This window comes from Pecten maximus, chromosome 17, assembly GCF_902652985.1.
Source record: "Pecten maximus chromosome 17, xPecMax1.1, whole genome shotgun sequence".
Lineage (NCBI taxonomy): Eukaryota > Metazoa > Mollusca > Bivalvia > Pectinida > Pectinidae > Pecten > Pecten maximus.
The window spans coordinates 10,266,223-10,283,096 of NC_047031.1; the positions used below are offsets into that span (position 1 = coordinate 10,266,223).

General features: G+C 43.4%; 1 protein-coding gene across 2 annotated transcripts in view; it reads right to left on the minus strand.

Moving 5' to 3' along the window:
* LOC117316022 (sarcoplasmic calcium-binding proteins I, III, and IV-like) overlaps positions 1-13,829 on the minus strand; it is a 29,288-nt gene extending 15,459 nt beyond the window's left edge. The window contains exons 1-3 of one of the 2 annotated variants that reach the window (XM_033870511.1): positions 13,575-13,808; positions 13,009-13,074; positions 12,270-12,322 (exon numbers count right to left, since the gene is read on the minus strand). In XM_033870511.1, coding sequence (XP_033726402.1) covers positions 12,270-12,322; positions 13,009-13,074; positions 13,575-13,641 — 186 coding nt within the window. In that variant the 5' untranslated portion in view covers positions 13,642-13,808. Of the gene's footprint in view, positions 1-12,269; positions 12,323-13,008; positions 13,075-13,574 lie in introns of both variants that reach the window. The other variant, XM_033870512.1, reaches the window with a different exon arrangement.
* Positions 13,830-16,874: the final 3,045 nt, after the last annotated feature.

Here is a 16,874-nt window from a genome sequence, read left to right on the forward strand (position 1 = left end):
CAGTATATAAACGAGAGGTCCGTGGGCCCTAAGTCACTGAGTTGTGATACCAGTATATAAACGAGAGGTCCGTGGGCCCTAAGTCACTGAGTTGTGATACCAGTATATAAACGAGAGGTCCGTGGGCCCTAAGTCACTGAGTTGTGATACCAGTATATAAACGAGAGGTCCGTGGGCCCTAAGTCACTGAGTTGTGATACCAGTATATAAACGAGAGGTCCGTGGGCCCTAAGTCACTGAGTTGTGATACCAGTATATAAACGAGAGGTCCGTGGGCCCTAAGTCACTGAGTTGTGATACCAGTATATAAACGAGAGGTCCGTGGGCCCTAAGTCACTGAGTTGTGATACCAGTATATAAACGAGAGGTCCGTGGGCCCTAAGTCACTGAGTTGTGATACCAGTATATAAACGAGAGGTCCGTGGGCCCTAAGTCACTGAGTTGTGATACCAGTATATAAACGAGAGGTCCGTGGGCCCTAAGTCACTGAGTTGTGATACCAGTATATAAACGAGAGGTCCGTGGGCCCTAAGTCACTGAGTTGTGATACCAGTATATAAACGAGAGGTCCGTGGGCCCTAAGTCACTGAGTTGTGATACCAGTATATAAACGAGAGGTCCGTGGGCCCTAAGTCACTGAGTTGTGATACCAGTATATAAACGAGAGGTCCGTGGGCCCTAAGTCACTGAGTTGTGATACCAGTATATAAACGAGAGGTCCGTGGGCCCTAAGTCACTGAGTTGTGATACCAGTATATAAACGAGAGGTCCGTGGGCCCTAAGTCACTGAGTTGTGATACCAGTATATAAACGAGAGGTCCGTGGGCCCTAAGTCACTGAGTTGTGATACCAGTATATAAACGAGAGGTCCGTGGGCCCTAAGTCACTGAGTTGTGATACCAGTATATAAACGAGAGGTCCGTGGGCCCTAAGTCACTGAGTTGTGATACCAGTATATAAACGAGAGGTCCGTGGGCCCTAAGTCACTGAGTTGTGATACCAGTATATAAACGAGAGGTCCGTGGGCCCTAAGTCACTGAGTTGTGATACCAGTATATAAACGAGAGGTCCGTGGGCCCTAAGTCACTGAGTTGTGATACCAGTATATAAACGAGAGGTCCGTGGGCCCTAAGTCACTGAGTTGTGATACCAGTATATAAACGAGAGGTCCGTGGGCCCTAAGTCACTGAGTTGTGATACCAGTATATAAACGAGAGGTCCGTGGGCCCTAAGTCACTGAGTTGTGATACCAGTATATAAACGAGAGGTCCGTGGGCCCTAAGTCACTGAGTTGTGATACCAGTATATAAACGAGAGGTCCGTGGGCCCTAAGTCACTGAGTTGTGATACCAGTATATAAACGAGAGGTCCGTGGGCCCTAAGTCACTGAGTTGTGATACCAGTATATAAACGAGAGGTCCGTGGGCCCTAAGTCACTGAGTTGTGATACCAGTATATAAACGAGAGGTCCGTGGGCCCTAAGTCACTGAGTTGTGATACCAGTATATAAACGAGAGGTCCGTGGGCCCTAAGTCACTGAGTTGTGATACCAGTATATAAACGAGAGGTCCGTGGGCCCTAAGTCACTGAGTTGTGATACCAGTATATAAACGAGAGGTCCGTGGGCCCTAAGTCACTGAGTTGTGATACCAGTATATAAACGAGAGGTCCGTGGGCCCTAAGTCACTGAGTTGTGATACCAGTATATAAACGAGAGGTCCGTGGGCCCTAAGTCACTGAGTTGTGATACCAGTATATAAACGAGAGGTCCGTGGGCCCTAAGTCACTGAGTTGTGATACCAGTATATAAACGAGAGGTCCGTGGGCCCTAAGTCACTGAGTTGTGATACCAGTATATAAACGAGAGGTCCGTGGGCCCTAAGTCACTGAGTTGTGATACCAGTATATAAACGAGAGGTCCGTGGGCCCTAAGTCACTGAGTTGTGATACCAGTATATAAACGAGAGGTCCGTGGGCCCTAAGTCACTGAGTTGTGATACCAGTATATAAACGAGAGGTCCGTGGGCCCTAAGTCACTGAGTTGTGATACCAGTATATAAACGAGAGGTCCGTGGGCCCTAAGTCACTGAGTTGTGATACCAGTATATAAACGAGAGGTCCGTGGGCCCTAAGTCACTGAGTTGTGATACCAGTATATAAACGAGAGGTCCGTGGGCCCTAAGTCACTGAGTTGTGATACCAGTATATAAACGAGAGGTCCGTGGGCCCTAAGTCACTGAGTTGTGATACCAGTATATAAACGAGAGGTCCGTGGGCCCTAAGTCACTGAGTTGTGATACCAATATAAACGAGAGGTCCGTGGGCCCTAAGTCACTGAGTTGTGATACCAGTATATAAACGAGAGGTCCGTGGGCCCTAAGCCACTGAGCTGTGATACCAGTATATAAACGAGAGGTCCGTGGGCCTGAAGTCATCTGAGTTGTGATACCAGTATATAAACGAGAGGTCCGTGGGCCCTAAGTCACTGAGTTGTGATACCAGTATATAAACGAGAGGTCCGTGGGCCCTAAGTCACTGAGCTGTGATACCAGTATATAACGAGAGGCTCCGTGGGCCCTAAGTCACTGAGTTGTGATACCAGTATATAAACGAGAGGTCCGTGGGCCCTAAGTCACTGAGCTGTGATACCAGTATATAAACGAGAGGTCCGTGGGCCCTAAGTCACTGAGTTGTGATACCAGTATATAAACGAGAGGTCCGTGGGCCCTAAGTCACTGAGTTGTGATACCAGTATATAAACGAGAGGTCCGTGGGCCCTAAGTCACTGAGTTGTGATACCAGTATATAAACGAGAGGTCCGTGGGCCCTAAGTCACTGAGTTGTGATACCAGTATATAAACGAGAGGTCCGTGGGCCCTAAGTCACTGAGTTGTGATACAAGTATATAAACGAGAGGTCCATGGGCCTGTAGTCATCTGAGTTGTGATACCAGTATATAAACGAGAGGTCCGTGGGCCCTAAGTCACTGAGTTGTGATACCAGTATATAAACGAGAGGTCCGTGGGCCCTAAGTCACTGAGTTGTGATACCAGTATATAAACGAGAGGTCCGTGGGCCTGAATTCATCTGAGTTGTGATACCAGTATATAAACGAGAGGTCCGTGGGCCTGAAGTCATCTGAGTTGTGATACCAGTATATAAACGAGAGGTCCGTGGGCCCTAAGTCACTGAGTTGTGATACCAGTATATAAACGAGAGGTCCGTGGGCCCTAAGTCACTGAGTTGTGATACCAGTATATAAACGAGAGGTCCGTGGGCCCTAAGTCACTGAGTTGTGATACCAGTATATAAACGAGAGGTCCGTGGGCCCTAAGTCACTGAGTTGTGATACCAGTATATAAACGAGAGGTCCGTGGGCCCTAAGTCACTGAGTTGTGATACCAGTATATAAACGAGAGGTCCGTGGGCCTAAGTCACTGAGTTGTGATACCAGTATATAAACGAGAGGTCCGTGGGCCCTAAGTCACTGAGTTGTGATACCAGTATATAAACGAGAGGTCCGTGGGCCCGAATTCCACTGAGTTGTGATACCAGTATATAAACGAGAGGTCCGTGGGCCCTAAGTCACTGAGTTGTGATACCAGTATATAAACGAGAGGTCCGTGGGCCCTAAGTCACTGAGCTGTGATACCAGTATATAAACGAGAGGTCCGTGGGCCCTAAGTCACTGAGTTGTGATACCAGTATATAAACGAGAGGTCCGTGGGCCCTAAGTCACTGAGTTGTGATACCAGTATATAAACGAGAGGTCCGTGGGCCCTAAGTCACTGAGTTGTGATACCAGTATATAAACGAGAGGTCCGTGGGCCCTAAGTCACTGAGCTTGTGATACCAGTATATAAACGAGAGGTCCGTGGGCCCTAAGTCACTGAGTTGTGATACCAGTATATAAACGAGAGGTCCGTGGGCCCTAAGTCACTGAGTTGTGATACCAGTATATAAACGAGAGGTCCGTGGGCCCTAAGTCACTGAGTTGTGATACCAGTATATAAACGAGAGGTCCGTGGGCCCTAAGTCACTGAGTTGTGATACCAGTATATAAACGAGAGGTCCGTGGGCCCTAAGTCACTGAGTTGTGATACCAGTATATAAACGAGAGGTCCGTGGGCCCTAAGTCACTGAGTTGTGATACCAGTATATAAACGAGAGGTCCGTGGGCCCTAAGTCACTGAGTTGTGATACCAGTATATAAACGAGAGGTCCGTGGGCCCTAAGTCACTGAGTTGTGATACCAGTATATAAACGAGAGGTCCGTGGGCCTAAGTCACTGAGTTGTGATACCAGTATATAAACGAGAGGTCCGTGGGCCCTAAGTCACTGAGTTGTGATACCAGTATATAAACGAGAGGTCCGTGGGCCCTAAGTCACTGAGTTGTGATACCAGTATATAAACGAGAGGTCCGTGGGCCCTAAGTCACTGAGTTGTGATACCAGTATATAAACGAGAGGTCCGTGGGCCCTAAGTCACTGAGTTGTGATACCAGTATATAAACGAGAGGTCCGTGGGCCCTAAGTCACTGAGTTGTGATACCAGTATATAAACGAGAGGTCCGTGGGCCCTAAGTCACTGAGTTGTGATACCAGTATATAAACGAGAGGTCCGTGGGCCCTAAGTCACTGAGTTGTGATACCAGTATATAAACGAGAGGTCCGTGGGCCCTAAGTCACTGAGTTGTGATACCAGTATATAAACGAGAGGTCCGTGGGCCCTAAGTCACTGAGTTGTGATACCAGTATATAAACGAGAGGTCCGTGGGCCCTAAGTCACTGAGTTGTGATACCAGTATATAAACGAGAGGTCCGTGGGCCCTAAGTCACTGAGTTGTGATACCAGTATATAAACGAGAGGTCCGTGGGCCCTAAGTCACTGAGTTGTGATACCAGTATATAAACGAGAGGTCCGTGGGCCCTAAGTCACTGAGTTGTGATACCAGTATATAAACGAGAGGTCCGTGGGCCCTAAGTCACTGAGTTGTGATACCAGTATATAAACGAGAGGTCCGTGGGCCCTAAGTCACTGAGTTGTGATACCAGTATATAAACGAGAGGTCCGTGGGCCCTAAGTCACTGAGTTGTGATACCAGTATATAAACGAGAGGTCCGTGGGCCCTAAGTCACTGAGTTGTGATACCAGTATATAAACGAGAGGTCCGTGGGCCCAAAGTCACTGAGTTGTGATACCAGTATATAAACGAGAGGTCCGTGGGCCCTAAGTCACTGAGCTGTGATACCAGTATATAAACGAGAGGTCCGTGGGCCCTAAGTCACTGAGTTGTGATACCAGTATATAAACGAGAGGTCCGTGGGCCCTAAGTCACTGAGTTGTGATACCAGTATATAAACGAGAGGTCCGTGGGCCCTAAGTCACTGAGCTGTGATACCAGTATATAAACGAGAGGTCCGTGGGCCCTAAGTCACTGAGTTGTGATACCAGTATATAAACGAGAGGTCCGTGGGCCCTAAGTCACTGAGTTGTGATACCAGTATATAAACGAGAGGTCCGTGGGCCCTAAGTCACTGAGTTGTGATACCAGTATATAAACGAGAGGTCCGTGGGCCCTAAGTCACTGAGTTGTGATACCAGTATATAAACGAGAGGTCCGTGGGCCCTAAGTCACTGAGTTGTGATACCAGTATATAAACGAGAGGTCCGTGGGCCCTAAGTCACTGAGTTGTGATACCAGTATATAAACGAGAGGTCCGTGGGCCCTAAGTCACTGAGTTGTGATACCAGTATATAAACGAGAGGTCCGTGGGCCCTAAGTCACTGAGTTGTGATACCAGTATATAAACGAGAGGTCCGTGGGCCCTAAGTCACTGAGTTGTGATACCAGTATATAAACGAGAGGTCCGTGGGCCCTAAGTCACTGAGTTGTGATACCAGTATATAAACGAGAGGTCCGTGGGCCCTAAGTCACTGAGTTGTGATACCAGTATATAAACGAGAGGTCCGTGGGCCCTAAGTCACTGAGTTGTGATACCAGTATATAAACGAGAGGTCCGTGGGCCCTAAGTCACTGAGTTGTGATACCAGTATATAAACGAGAGGTCCGTGGGCCCTAAGTCACTGAGTTGTGATACCAGTATATAAACGAGAGGTCCGTGGGCCCTAAGTCACTGAGTTGTGATACCAGTATATAAACGAGAGGTCCGTGGGCCCTAAGTCACTGAGTTGTGATACCAGTATATAAACGAGAGGTCCGTGGGCCCTAAGTCACTGAGTTGTGATACCAGTATATAAACGAGAGGTCCGTGGGCCCTAAGTCACTGAGTTGTGATACCAGTATATAAACGAGAGGTCCGTGGGCCCTAAGTCACTGAGTTGTGATACCAGTATAAAAACGAGAGGTCCGTGGGCCCTAAGTCACTGAGTTGTGATACCAGTATATAAACGAGAGGTCCGTGGGCCCTAAGTCACTGAGTTGTGATACCAGTATATAAACGAGAGGTCCGTGGGCCCTAAGTCACTGAGCTGTGATACCAGTATATAAACGAGAGGTCCGTGGGCCCTAAGTCACTGAGCTGTGATACCAGTATATAAACGAGAGGTCCGTGGGCCCTAAGTCACTGAGTTGTGATACCAGTATATAAACGAGAGGTCCGTGGGCCCTAAGTCACTGAGCTGTGATACCAGTATATAAACGAGAGGTCCGTGGGCCCTAAGTCACTGAGTTGTGATACCAGTATATAAACGAGAGGTCCGTGGGCCTGAAGTCACTGAGTTGTGATACCAGTATATAAACGAGAGGTCCGTGGGCCCTAAGTCACTGAGTTGTGATACCAGTATATAAACGAGAGGTCCGTGGGCCCTAAGTCACTGAGTTGTGATACCAGTATATAAACGAGAGGTCCGTGGGCCCTAAGTCACTGAGTTGTGATACCAGTATATAAACGAGAGGTCCGTGGGCCCTAAGTCACTGAGTTGTGATACCAGTATATAAACGAGAGGTCCGTGGGCCCTAAGTCACTGAGTTGTGATACCAGTATATAAACGAGAGGTCCGTGGGCCCTAAGTCACTGAGTTGTGATACCAGTATATAAACGAGAGGTCCGTGGGCCCTAAGTCACTGAGTTGTGATACCAGTATATAAACGAGAGGTCCGTGGGCCCTAAGTCACTGAGTTGTGATACCAGTATATAAACGAGAGGTCCGTGGGCCCTAAGTCACTGAGTTGTGATACCAGTATATAAACGAGAGGTCCGTGGGCCCTAAGTCACTGAGTTGTGATACCAGTATATAAACGAGAGGTCCGTGGGCCCTAAGTCACTGAGTTGTGATACCAGTATATAAACGAGAGGTCCGTGGGCCCTAAGTCACTGAGTTGTGATACCAGTATATAAACGAGAGGTCCGTGGGCCCTAAGTCACTGAGTTGTGATACCAGTATATAAACGAGAGGTCCGTGGGCCCTAAGTCACTGAGTTGTGATACCAGTATATAAACGAGAGGTCCGTGGGCCCTAAGTCACTGAGCTGTGATACCAGTATATAAACGAGAGGTCCGTGGGCCCGAAGTCACTGAGCTTGTGATACCAGTATATAAACGAGAGGTCCGTGGGCCCTAAGTCACTGAGTTGTGATACCAGTATATAAACGAGAGGTCCGTGGGCCCTAAGTCACTGAGTTGTGATACCAGTATATAAACGAGAGGTCCGTGGGCCCTAAGTCACTGAGTTGTGATACCAGTATATAAACGAGAGGTCCGTGGGCCTGAAGTCACTGAGTTGTGATACCAGTATATAAACGAGAGGTCCGTGGGCCCTAAGTCACTGAGCTGTGATACCAGTATATAAACGAGAGGTCCGTGGGCCCTAAGTCACTGAGTTGTGATACCAGTATATAAACGAGAGGTCCGTGGGCCCTAAGTCACTGAGTTGTGATACCAGTATATAAACGAGAGGTCCGTGGGCCCTAAGTCACTGAGTTGTGATACCAGTATATAAACGAGAGGTCCGTGGGCCCTAAGTCACTGAGTTGTGATACCAGTATATAAACGAGAGGTCCGTGGGCCTGAAGTCACTGAGTTGTGATACCAGTATATAAACGAGAGGTCCGTGGGCCCTAAGTCACTGAGTTGTGATACCAGTATATAAACGAGAGGTCCGTGGGCCCTAAGTCACTGAGTTGTGATACCAGTATATAAACGAGAGGTCCGTGGGCCCTAAGTCACTGAGTGGTGATACCAGTATATAAACGAGAGGTCCGTGGGCCCTAAGTCACTGAGTTGTGATACCAGTATATAAACGAGAGGTCCGTGGGCCCTAAGTCACTGAGTTGTGATACCAGTATATAAACGAGAGGTCCGTGGGCCCTAAGTCACTGAGTTGTGATACCAGTATATAAACGAGAGGTCCGTGGGCCCTAAGTCACTGAGTTGTGATACCAGTATATAAACGAGAGGTCCGTGGGCCCTAAGTCACTGAGTTGTGATACCAGTATATAAACGAGAGGTCCGTGGGCCCTAAGTCACTGAGTTGTGATACCAGTATATAAACGAGAGGTCCGTGGGCCCTAAGTCACTGAGTTGTGATACCAGTATATAAACGAGAGGTCCGTGGGCCCTAAGTCACTGAGCTTGTGATACCAGTATATAAACGAGAGGTCCGTGGGCCCTAAGTCACTGAGTTGTGATACCAGTATATAAACGAGAGGTCCGTGGGCCTGAAGTCACTGAGTTGTGATACCAGTATATAAACGAGAGGTCCGTGGGCCCTAAGTCACTGAGTTGTGATACCAGTATATAAACGAGAGGTCCGTGGGCCCTAAGTCACTGAGCTTGTGATACCAGTATATAAACGAGAGGTCCGTGGGCCCTAAGTCACTGAGTTGTGATACCAGTATATAAACGAGAGGTCCGTGGGCCGTAAGTCACTGAGTTGTGATACCAGTATATAAACGAGAGGTCCGTGGGCCCTAAGTCACTGAGTTGTGATACCAGTATATAAACGAGAGGTCCGTGGGCCCTAAGTCACTGAGCTGTGATACCAGTATATAAACGAGAGGTCCGTGGGCCCTAAGTCACTGAGTTGTGATACCAGTATATAAACGAGAGGTCCGTGGGCCCTAAGTCACTGAGTTGTGATACCAGTATATAAACGAGAGGTCCGTGGGCCCTAAGTCACTGAGTTGTGATACCAGTATATAAACGAGAGGTCCGTGGGCCCTAAATCACTGAGTTTGATACCAGTATATAACGAGAGGGCCGTGGGCCAAGTCACTGGTTTTTGATACCGATATAAACGAGGGCCTGGGCCCCAAACATGAGTTTTGAACCAGTATTTAAAAAGAAGGTCCGTGGGCCCTAAGTCACTGAGTGTGTACCAGTAATTTAAAAGAGAGGTCCGTGGGCCCCCAAGTCCGAGCTTTTGATACAAAATATAAACGAGGGGTGGGCCCCAATCACTGAGGTTTTTCCGTATAAAACGAGAGGTCCGGGGCCCCAAGTCATGAGTTGATACCGTAATAAAAGAGAGGTCGTGGCCCCAAGTCCTAGTTGTTTATACCCGATATAAACGAGAGGTCCGTGGGCCCTAATCACTGGAGGGGTTTTTTTCCAATATAAAGAAGGCCTGGGGCCCAAATCACTGATGGATACAGTATATAAACGAGAGGTCCTGGGCCCCAGCATTTAGTTGTGAACCGGTATCAACCCCCTTTTTTTTTGGAAATAAAAAAGAGAGGGCCGTGGGCCCTCCTGGGTGCCGTTAAAAAAATTTCCCCGGGGGGTAATCAAATACCTTATACCTTTAAACAAGGGCTCCCTTTAACACTTTTTTCCTTAAAAAGAGGTCCTCCCATTTACGGGGATACCCCAAAAAACAACCCGGGGGCCCAACCCCCATTTTTCCCCCAAAAAAACGGGAACCTCCCAATCACACTTTTAACAATTTTAAACAATCCGGGGGCCCAACCCTACTTTGCTTATAAAAAAAAAGCCCTTTTTTGTTTTTAAAACCCCAAGTCAAAAAACCCCCACGTTTTTTGAATTTTCAAATTTTTCCCGGGTTTTTTTCATTACCGTCTAAAATTAAAATTTTTACCCCCCCCAAAATTCCTTAAGGCCTTCTTCCCTTTCCTTTTTTCCCCCCTTTCCTTTCTTCGCTTTTTTCCCCCCAAAACCCTTTCAAACCCCCCCCATTAGCCCCCCCCCCCCCCCCCACTTTTTCCCCAAAATTTAATCGTTTAAAATTCATTACTTTACCCCCCTTAACCTCCATATCCCCAAAGCTTTTTAAAATTTTTCGTTTTCCGGGGAAAAAAATCATTGTTTTAAAAGAATTTGGGTAAAAATTTTGAAAAATAAACATTTTCAAAAGGGAAATTTTAAAGAAAACCCCAAAAATGGTTGTAAATTTAAAATTTTTTTATCCCCATATATCGAATCGTTTTAAATACTTGGGTCTTATAAAATACCAAAAGGAACCCCTTTTTTTAAAGGGTACGTTTCCCCCCACGGGGTGAAAAAAATTTTAAAATTGGGGCCCTTTTTCCCTTTTTTCCGTTTTAAAATATTGGAAATTTTTAAAAAACCAGTCGGATCAATTGGCTGTGGGTTTAAAAAGTGTTCTTTTGTTTTTAAAACACCAACAACGTGTCAGAAAACAACAAAACAGCGTTATCTGATATTTATCATAGATTTCACTCTGAGTATTTGATTCTATTATCTCTAAAGTAAACTAGGAAATGATAGAAATGTTAGCACCAGAGTAATGCGGACTATAGGATTGACAATACCGATTGACCTCTGACCATGGCACGTGTCTACAGAATTTCACTGAAATTGGTTTCGGGGTTCCGGAAAATACATTGTAAAACGACTGGTAAAGTGTGAGTTAGCATAAACTACTAACACTTTTCGGAAAACGGATTAATAGAACATCAAACAGTGCTGTGATGTCTACTTTTTAACATCAAGAAGCCATCTTCCCATATCGCAGAGGTTCAAGTTGACATTTAACATTTGACTTCAGATGCTTCATACCAAATATGGACCAAAAGGAGACGGATTAATATAAGTTTTATACTTGTTTCCGAATACCATTCAAATTATGACTGTGTGATTGTGTATTGTATATTTATGAATTAAATGAATAAAATAAAGTTTATATTAAATATGGACCAACTCATTTCATTGCTACAGAAGAAGAATCATTTCAAAGAATTTACTACACAAGAAAAGTGGTTTTAAATAGTTGGATAATATTAATATATTCCATTTCGGATCACGGCAGCTGCATATTCGAACTAGTATTGTCAAATCACACATGCCGATACTGTCAATAAGATACTGTAGATAACACGGACCCGGGTGAGAAATCCAGGTAGCGAGTTTCCTTTCACAGTGAATTAAATAGCCTTCATTCTCGTTATATGGAATTTTATAGAAACCAAGACTCGGATCAGATTGTTGTCTGTTTGTACACCGCCGGGTATCGCTGACCTCTGACCTCTCCCGTGGTTGACGTACCGAGTAAGTCTATTGATTTTCTGACAAGGTCATTCGGTTAATCTTGTTGGTGGCTGGCGACAAGTCGAGCTCATCGATAATAAACTAAACTTAATCCGATTACATAATGTACACAGGTAGCCTATGTAGAACTACCATGAATAAATCAGGACTTCATTAAATGACTTTCTTGTGTTAGTTTAAGCAATAACAACCATACGAATTAAAGTAGATTGCCACATCCCCCAACATTTATGTTTGTTTAACCGTACAGTGTAAAATCTACTAACAACCAAACGGCCAGGGTCAACAAAGAGAAATCAGCCGAATGGTCATATTTGGTATTCAAAACTGCCCAAAGGAATGCTCACATTAGTACCACTTATATAATCAATAATTCTAGTTGAAATGGGCTTTTGTTCTGTCCGAAGACCTGTGAAATACTAAAATCATTGAAATGGTATTAAATTACTGCTCCCTGTACGGTAGCTTTACACTGTTTAATGTCCAATCAACAGCTATGGTCATTAAGGACGACCTCCCCTGTTGTGAGAAATAGATATGTGTAGTGTATGTGTTTATGCTGTAGCAGTCCGTGTTCTAGCGCGGAACTGATCCCGAATTTATAGTGCACTGAAACAACCACATCAGCATAGGAATGGATTCACAAGAAAACTTTCCGGTTCAAGTATCTTCACTGAAAAGTCCTAGAGGGACACGGTCAGTATAGACAGAGTTATCGTCCCTAACATCACTGACGAGTCCTAGAGGGACACTATCAGCAGACAGAGTTTTATCCTTACCTTGAACAACAGAGGGAGGTCTTTTTTCATCAGATATCCATCGCCATCAACATCTGTAGTTAATGAAGAATGCATTAATACACATATCAAACAGCACAGAGGCATGCAACAATGCTACAATCTAAACTACTCTCCTTCAACACAGTCTTACAATTTATTATCCTGTTGGGTTATTGTGGAGCTGGTGTCATTTTGTTTTTGCTTGTTATTTGTCCGAGAAGCGGTGTACCGTAAACTATGTCAAGGCTTCTCTCTGGACAGTAACGCGAGTATATAATACACAGCGACATGTGTCGGACAGCTGTGGTCAAACTCGCCAATACACAGACCTACGTTCTGTCTCCATAATGTAGCCTATCGAGAGAAATGCCGTATAATGACATTTATACCATCCCTCTTATGCTAGGCGACACATTATTACAGTGTTATTTATGTCCGACGTTTTAACTACTACATCCATAGCTACTGGTTCATTGACTGGTTATAGGGTACCTGGAATCCAGTTCACGAAAGTGTTTTCAAATAAAGGGGTCAAAAGTTCAAAATCTACCAATGTACACAATGTACTCTTTTCCCTTCAAAACTGGTATATAAGAATTATCTCAATACAAACTTATCTCTCCGTAGTGTAAAACATGTTATCAGATACATCTAGATATCAGACTTATAGCTCACAATTTTTATAATAATGAATCCTGTGAACAAAGGTACAACTGACACATTTCTGATAAATACGTACCAAAAAACTTGAAGTAGTACTCGAGTTTCTCCCTTTGGAATGGCGATAACACAGCGGATCCCCTCTCTGTTAAATACATTTAAACTTATCAGAATGTTTAAAGTTTAAGTTCTGATATCGCTCGCCGTCCACACTAATTACCATAATATGCAGCGCCATGCATAATTTAAATCTGCCGGCCCTGATGTCAAGTTTCACGACCACTGGTGACGCATACATACACATATACTTATATAATTTTTGTATGTGTTTGTAGCAAACAACAGTTACGGAATACTTGATATCAACATTGCAAAAATTAGATTATTGAACACAGAATGCAGTTTTCAAATAACAATCACCGAAATAAAACGGAACCAACACATTAACAAACGTAAACAAATACATCAATTACACTATAACAAATGTAAACAAATATCAAATTAACTAATTAATTTAATCAACTAATTAATAAATCAATGTCAAAAGACAGTTAGCACGTGCACGTCACTGGTCTGGATGTTCGTGTATTCAGATTATTACAAATGTTTTTCTTATAGTTTACACGTGTCCGAATATACCTGTACCTGCTCCGGTGGTGCGCTGCTTACAGGACAAACAGGCATGTACACCATGTTGGCATGTACGCTTCATCTACACAACTTCTACTGAATACTTACGTACTGTTGGAGTTTCAATTCGCATATTGTCGATTTAATTCACTGAATATACACTGTCAATAAAATTTCCCACTGTGCTAGTCGAGCGCTGGTCAAGTTGTGGTCAGTGTCGCGGCCGAGTTTATTTATTACTGCCCGACCAGTGTCCATGACCTTCTAAGTGCTATCTCGATTGATTGACGGACGACCTACCGTACTGCAGCCAAGAGCATAAACAAAGTAAACAGGATAGGAACATGCAATGGCGGGGAAATTGCACAAACACACGCACTCTCTCTCTCTGTCTCTGTCTCGCTGTCTCTTTCTCTCACTCAATCAAGATACATTGCATGTTGACAATGCATTAAGTTCATGCATTCAATCCTGCCGATACAGAAGACAAAAGGGAAACAAAATTATTAAGTATTAACCAATGTTACCAAACAAAAATACAATGTAATTGTTGTTATCAAGACTCCTAGAAACGGTTTTTAGCTCACCGGTTACGAATAACGAATAACGAATAATACTGTACCCCCGGCGTCGGCGTCCTACCCCAAGACACAAAGGTTTACGTACTGAGGAAACTCTATTTTAGCATCCTATCACTAACTGTCTGGACCTACACCTTTATTCATATCAAGAATTTTTAGAACATCTTAAACCTCATTCTGATCGATATGAATATCTATTAGAGAGAGAGCTGCAGCGTGTTCCATTTAACGGAACGTTCCGGTTGTGCCAACTAGGAACGGGTTCGCTAAATGGTACATGACGTTCCAATCACGTTCTGCGCACGCGAAATCCAACATGGCGGACATAATAATGATTGCGTCAGCGTCCTATACGTTTTTGTCGTTTTTCAACGAGGACGATGACGATACTGTAGAAACAGCAGCGGCGGTTTGTAATATAAGAAACGAACGTACCCGAATTTCTTTTTATGTACTGACCATTGTCAAATATTATGATGAACAGGAGTTTCATTATCATTTCCGAATGACCAGGAGTTGTTTGAATTTCATTTTTTTTTTAAATTTCATTTTTTTTTTAAATTTCATTTTTTTTATTTATAAATCTGCTGGCATGATAAATGCTGCAATCAAGCATATTCAAAGTTTCAAAATTTCAACAAAGATGTACAGCCAGAATGATATGCGATTCACTAACAAATAGATTATTATCACTACTGTAGGCTATAGACTTCCGACCCTATCAGACACTATCCAGCATATCTGATTGTCCCTGGATGTTTTGAAATCTTAATAGATCTTATTTATGGCACTGGTAAAGTGCCGGTCTATCATGAGCAGGGCCGCAGACCGTTTCGATGTCACTGTCAGTAGTATCGCCAGGACTAAGGCGCGAGTCATCATCGCCATAATGGAATATGATGAAGGAGTTCATCGTCTGGCCAACTGGTAAATAACACACAATCTACCTTTTACGATGCCATCTACTTTCACTTTTGAACTTGATAGAATATAATACAGTCAAACTTCGTTAACTCGTACTCGGATAACTCGAAAACCCCGTTCAACTCGAAGTATTACTCCGGTTCCGGCAAAAATCCTTTTTCTTAGTAATAAAAACTCTGATAATTCGAAAAACTCGGTTATTCCGAAGTAAAATATTGGTCGCGATATTATAAAACCTATGTAAAATGTACCGGTTATCCCGAAGTTGAAAACATCATTTTCAATTTTAAACAAAATGTGTCAACAAAATACTCATCGTACATTTGTACGTCTTGGTTAAATTGTTTACAATTTCGTGCACGGGAAATATCCAGTTTTTGTTTCGTTTTGTTATTAAATTACCTTTAACATATCTATTTTTACTGTAAAACCCGTCTTTTTTAAGATCCAACAGTATTGATGTTGACAAACAGAACTTACACAATCCCTTTGATGATTAAAGCAGTGCGATAATTATACCCAAGTTACACCCAAGCTGGCACCTCTGTACAGCTGTCTAGGTTACCATGTGCGTTCAGGCGGAACTATCCGACACACCTGAAATCACAACTATGGCCGGGTAACGTGTGAATTAATTCCAGGACTTCGTTTCTGATCGAACTATGATAAACTGTGCATTTCCTGCTGCTACTGCACTTGTCAACACGTGATCTGTGCCGATACATTTGTGTATGTATTATTTGCCGCAGACTTCGTATATTGGTTTTTTTATGATTTTTAACGATAATATAATTTTTGTACCACGACAGAAATTATTTAAATAGATTTTAAAGTGATGAAATTTTGTGTTAATCTTCTCGTCTTTCACTCACTTAGAAATGGCATGTCGGACACGCCTCCCAATCATAAATATACTGGCTTACTGGATTTCAAAACGATATGATAGTATTGTATCATATATAATTTACTTTTTAGAAATGTCGTGTCTAGCATAAATAATAAATACGATTTTTTATAATTAGTATTTGGAATCAAATAGGCGTGTTTCTGTTAAGGATGCGTCTTTATGCAGTGATGTAAATGATTTTTATAGATATAATATACCAACACGTCTACCTTGAAACTCGGTTAACTGGAAGACTCGGATAACTCGAAGTTTTCACGATCCCGACGACTTCGAGTTAACGAGGTTTGACTGTAGTTTAAAATGGTCATTTAAATCTACTTACGCGGCACAACGCCGCAAAATAGGCCACAGTACATAGTCCTCGTCCTCCTATGCCGTTTCAGTCAATTCAAAACAATGCGGGTTGAAAGTTCACAAGAGCGATAACTCCTGCAGGTGCATTCGATCGACACAATATTACTAGGTAAACCTTGTCACATTCAAATTCGATGTAGCTATTAACAATTCCAGTTTAATTACCGGCAAGTGTTTCGACAGACTTTTTTTTAATCATCTGGATATCAGCAAAATCGTTAAGGAAGAAAATGATAGTAAATACAATAATAGAACATTCTGTTGTAAACGGTCTAATATTGTTTTTTAAGACTGGCCAAATCAAAAGACTCGCCCCCTTTCTTCAAATATCTGGTTTCATATTTCAATATACAATATCATTATTTAATTTACTAAATATTAGTTTGATCAGAAATAAAACTATCAACAAGTCATTCCTAAATGCCTCAGAGTAAAAAGAAATGGTTTTGGCTAATGACATTCCAACGGTGGTTACAAAAACGTTATACATAAACGTTTATTTAGGTGTTGAACATCACTGCTCCAACATTGTGATTGGAAGTTTCTGAT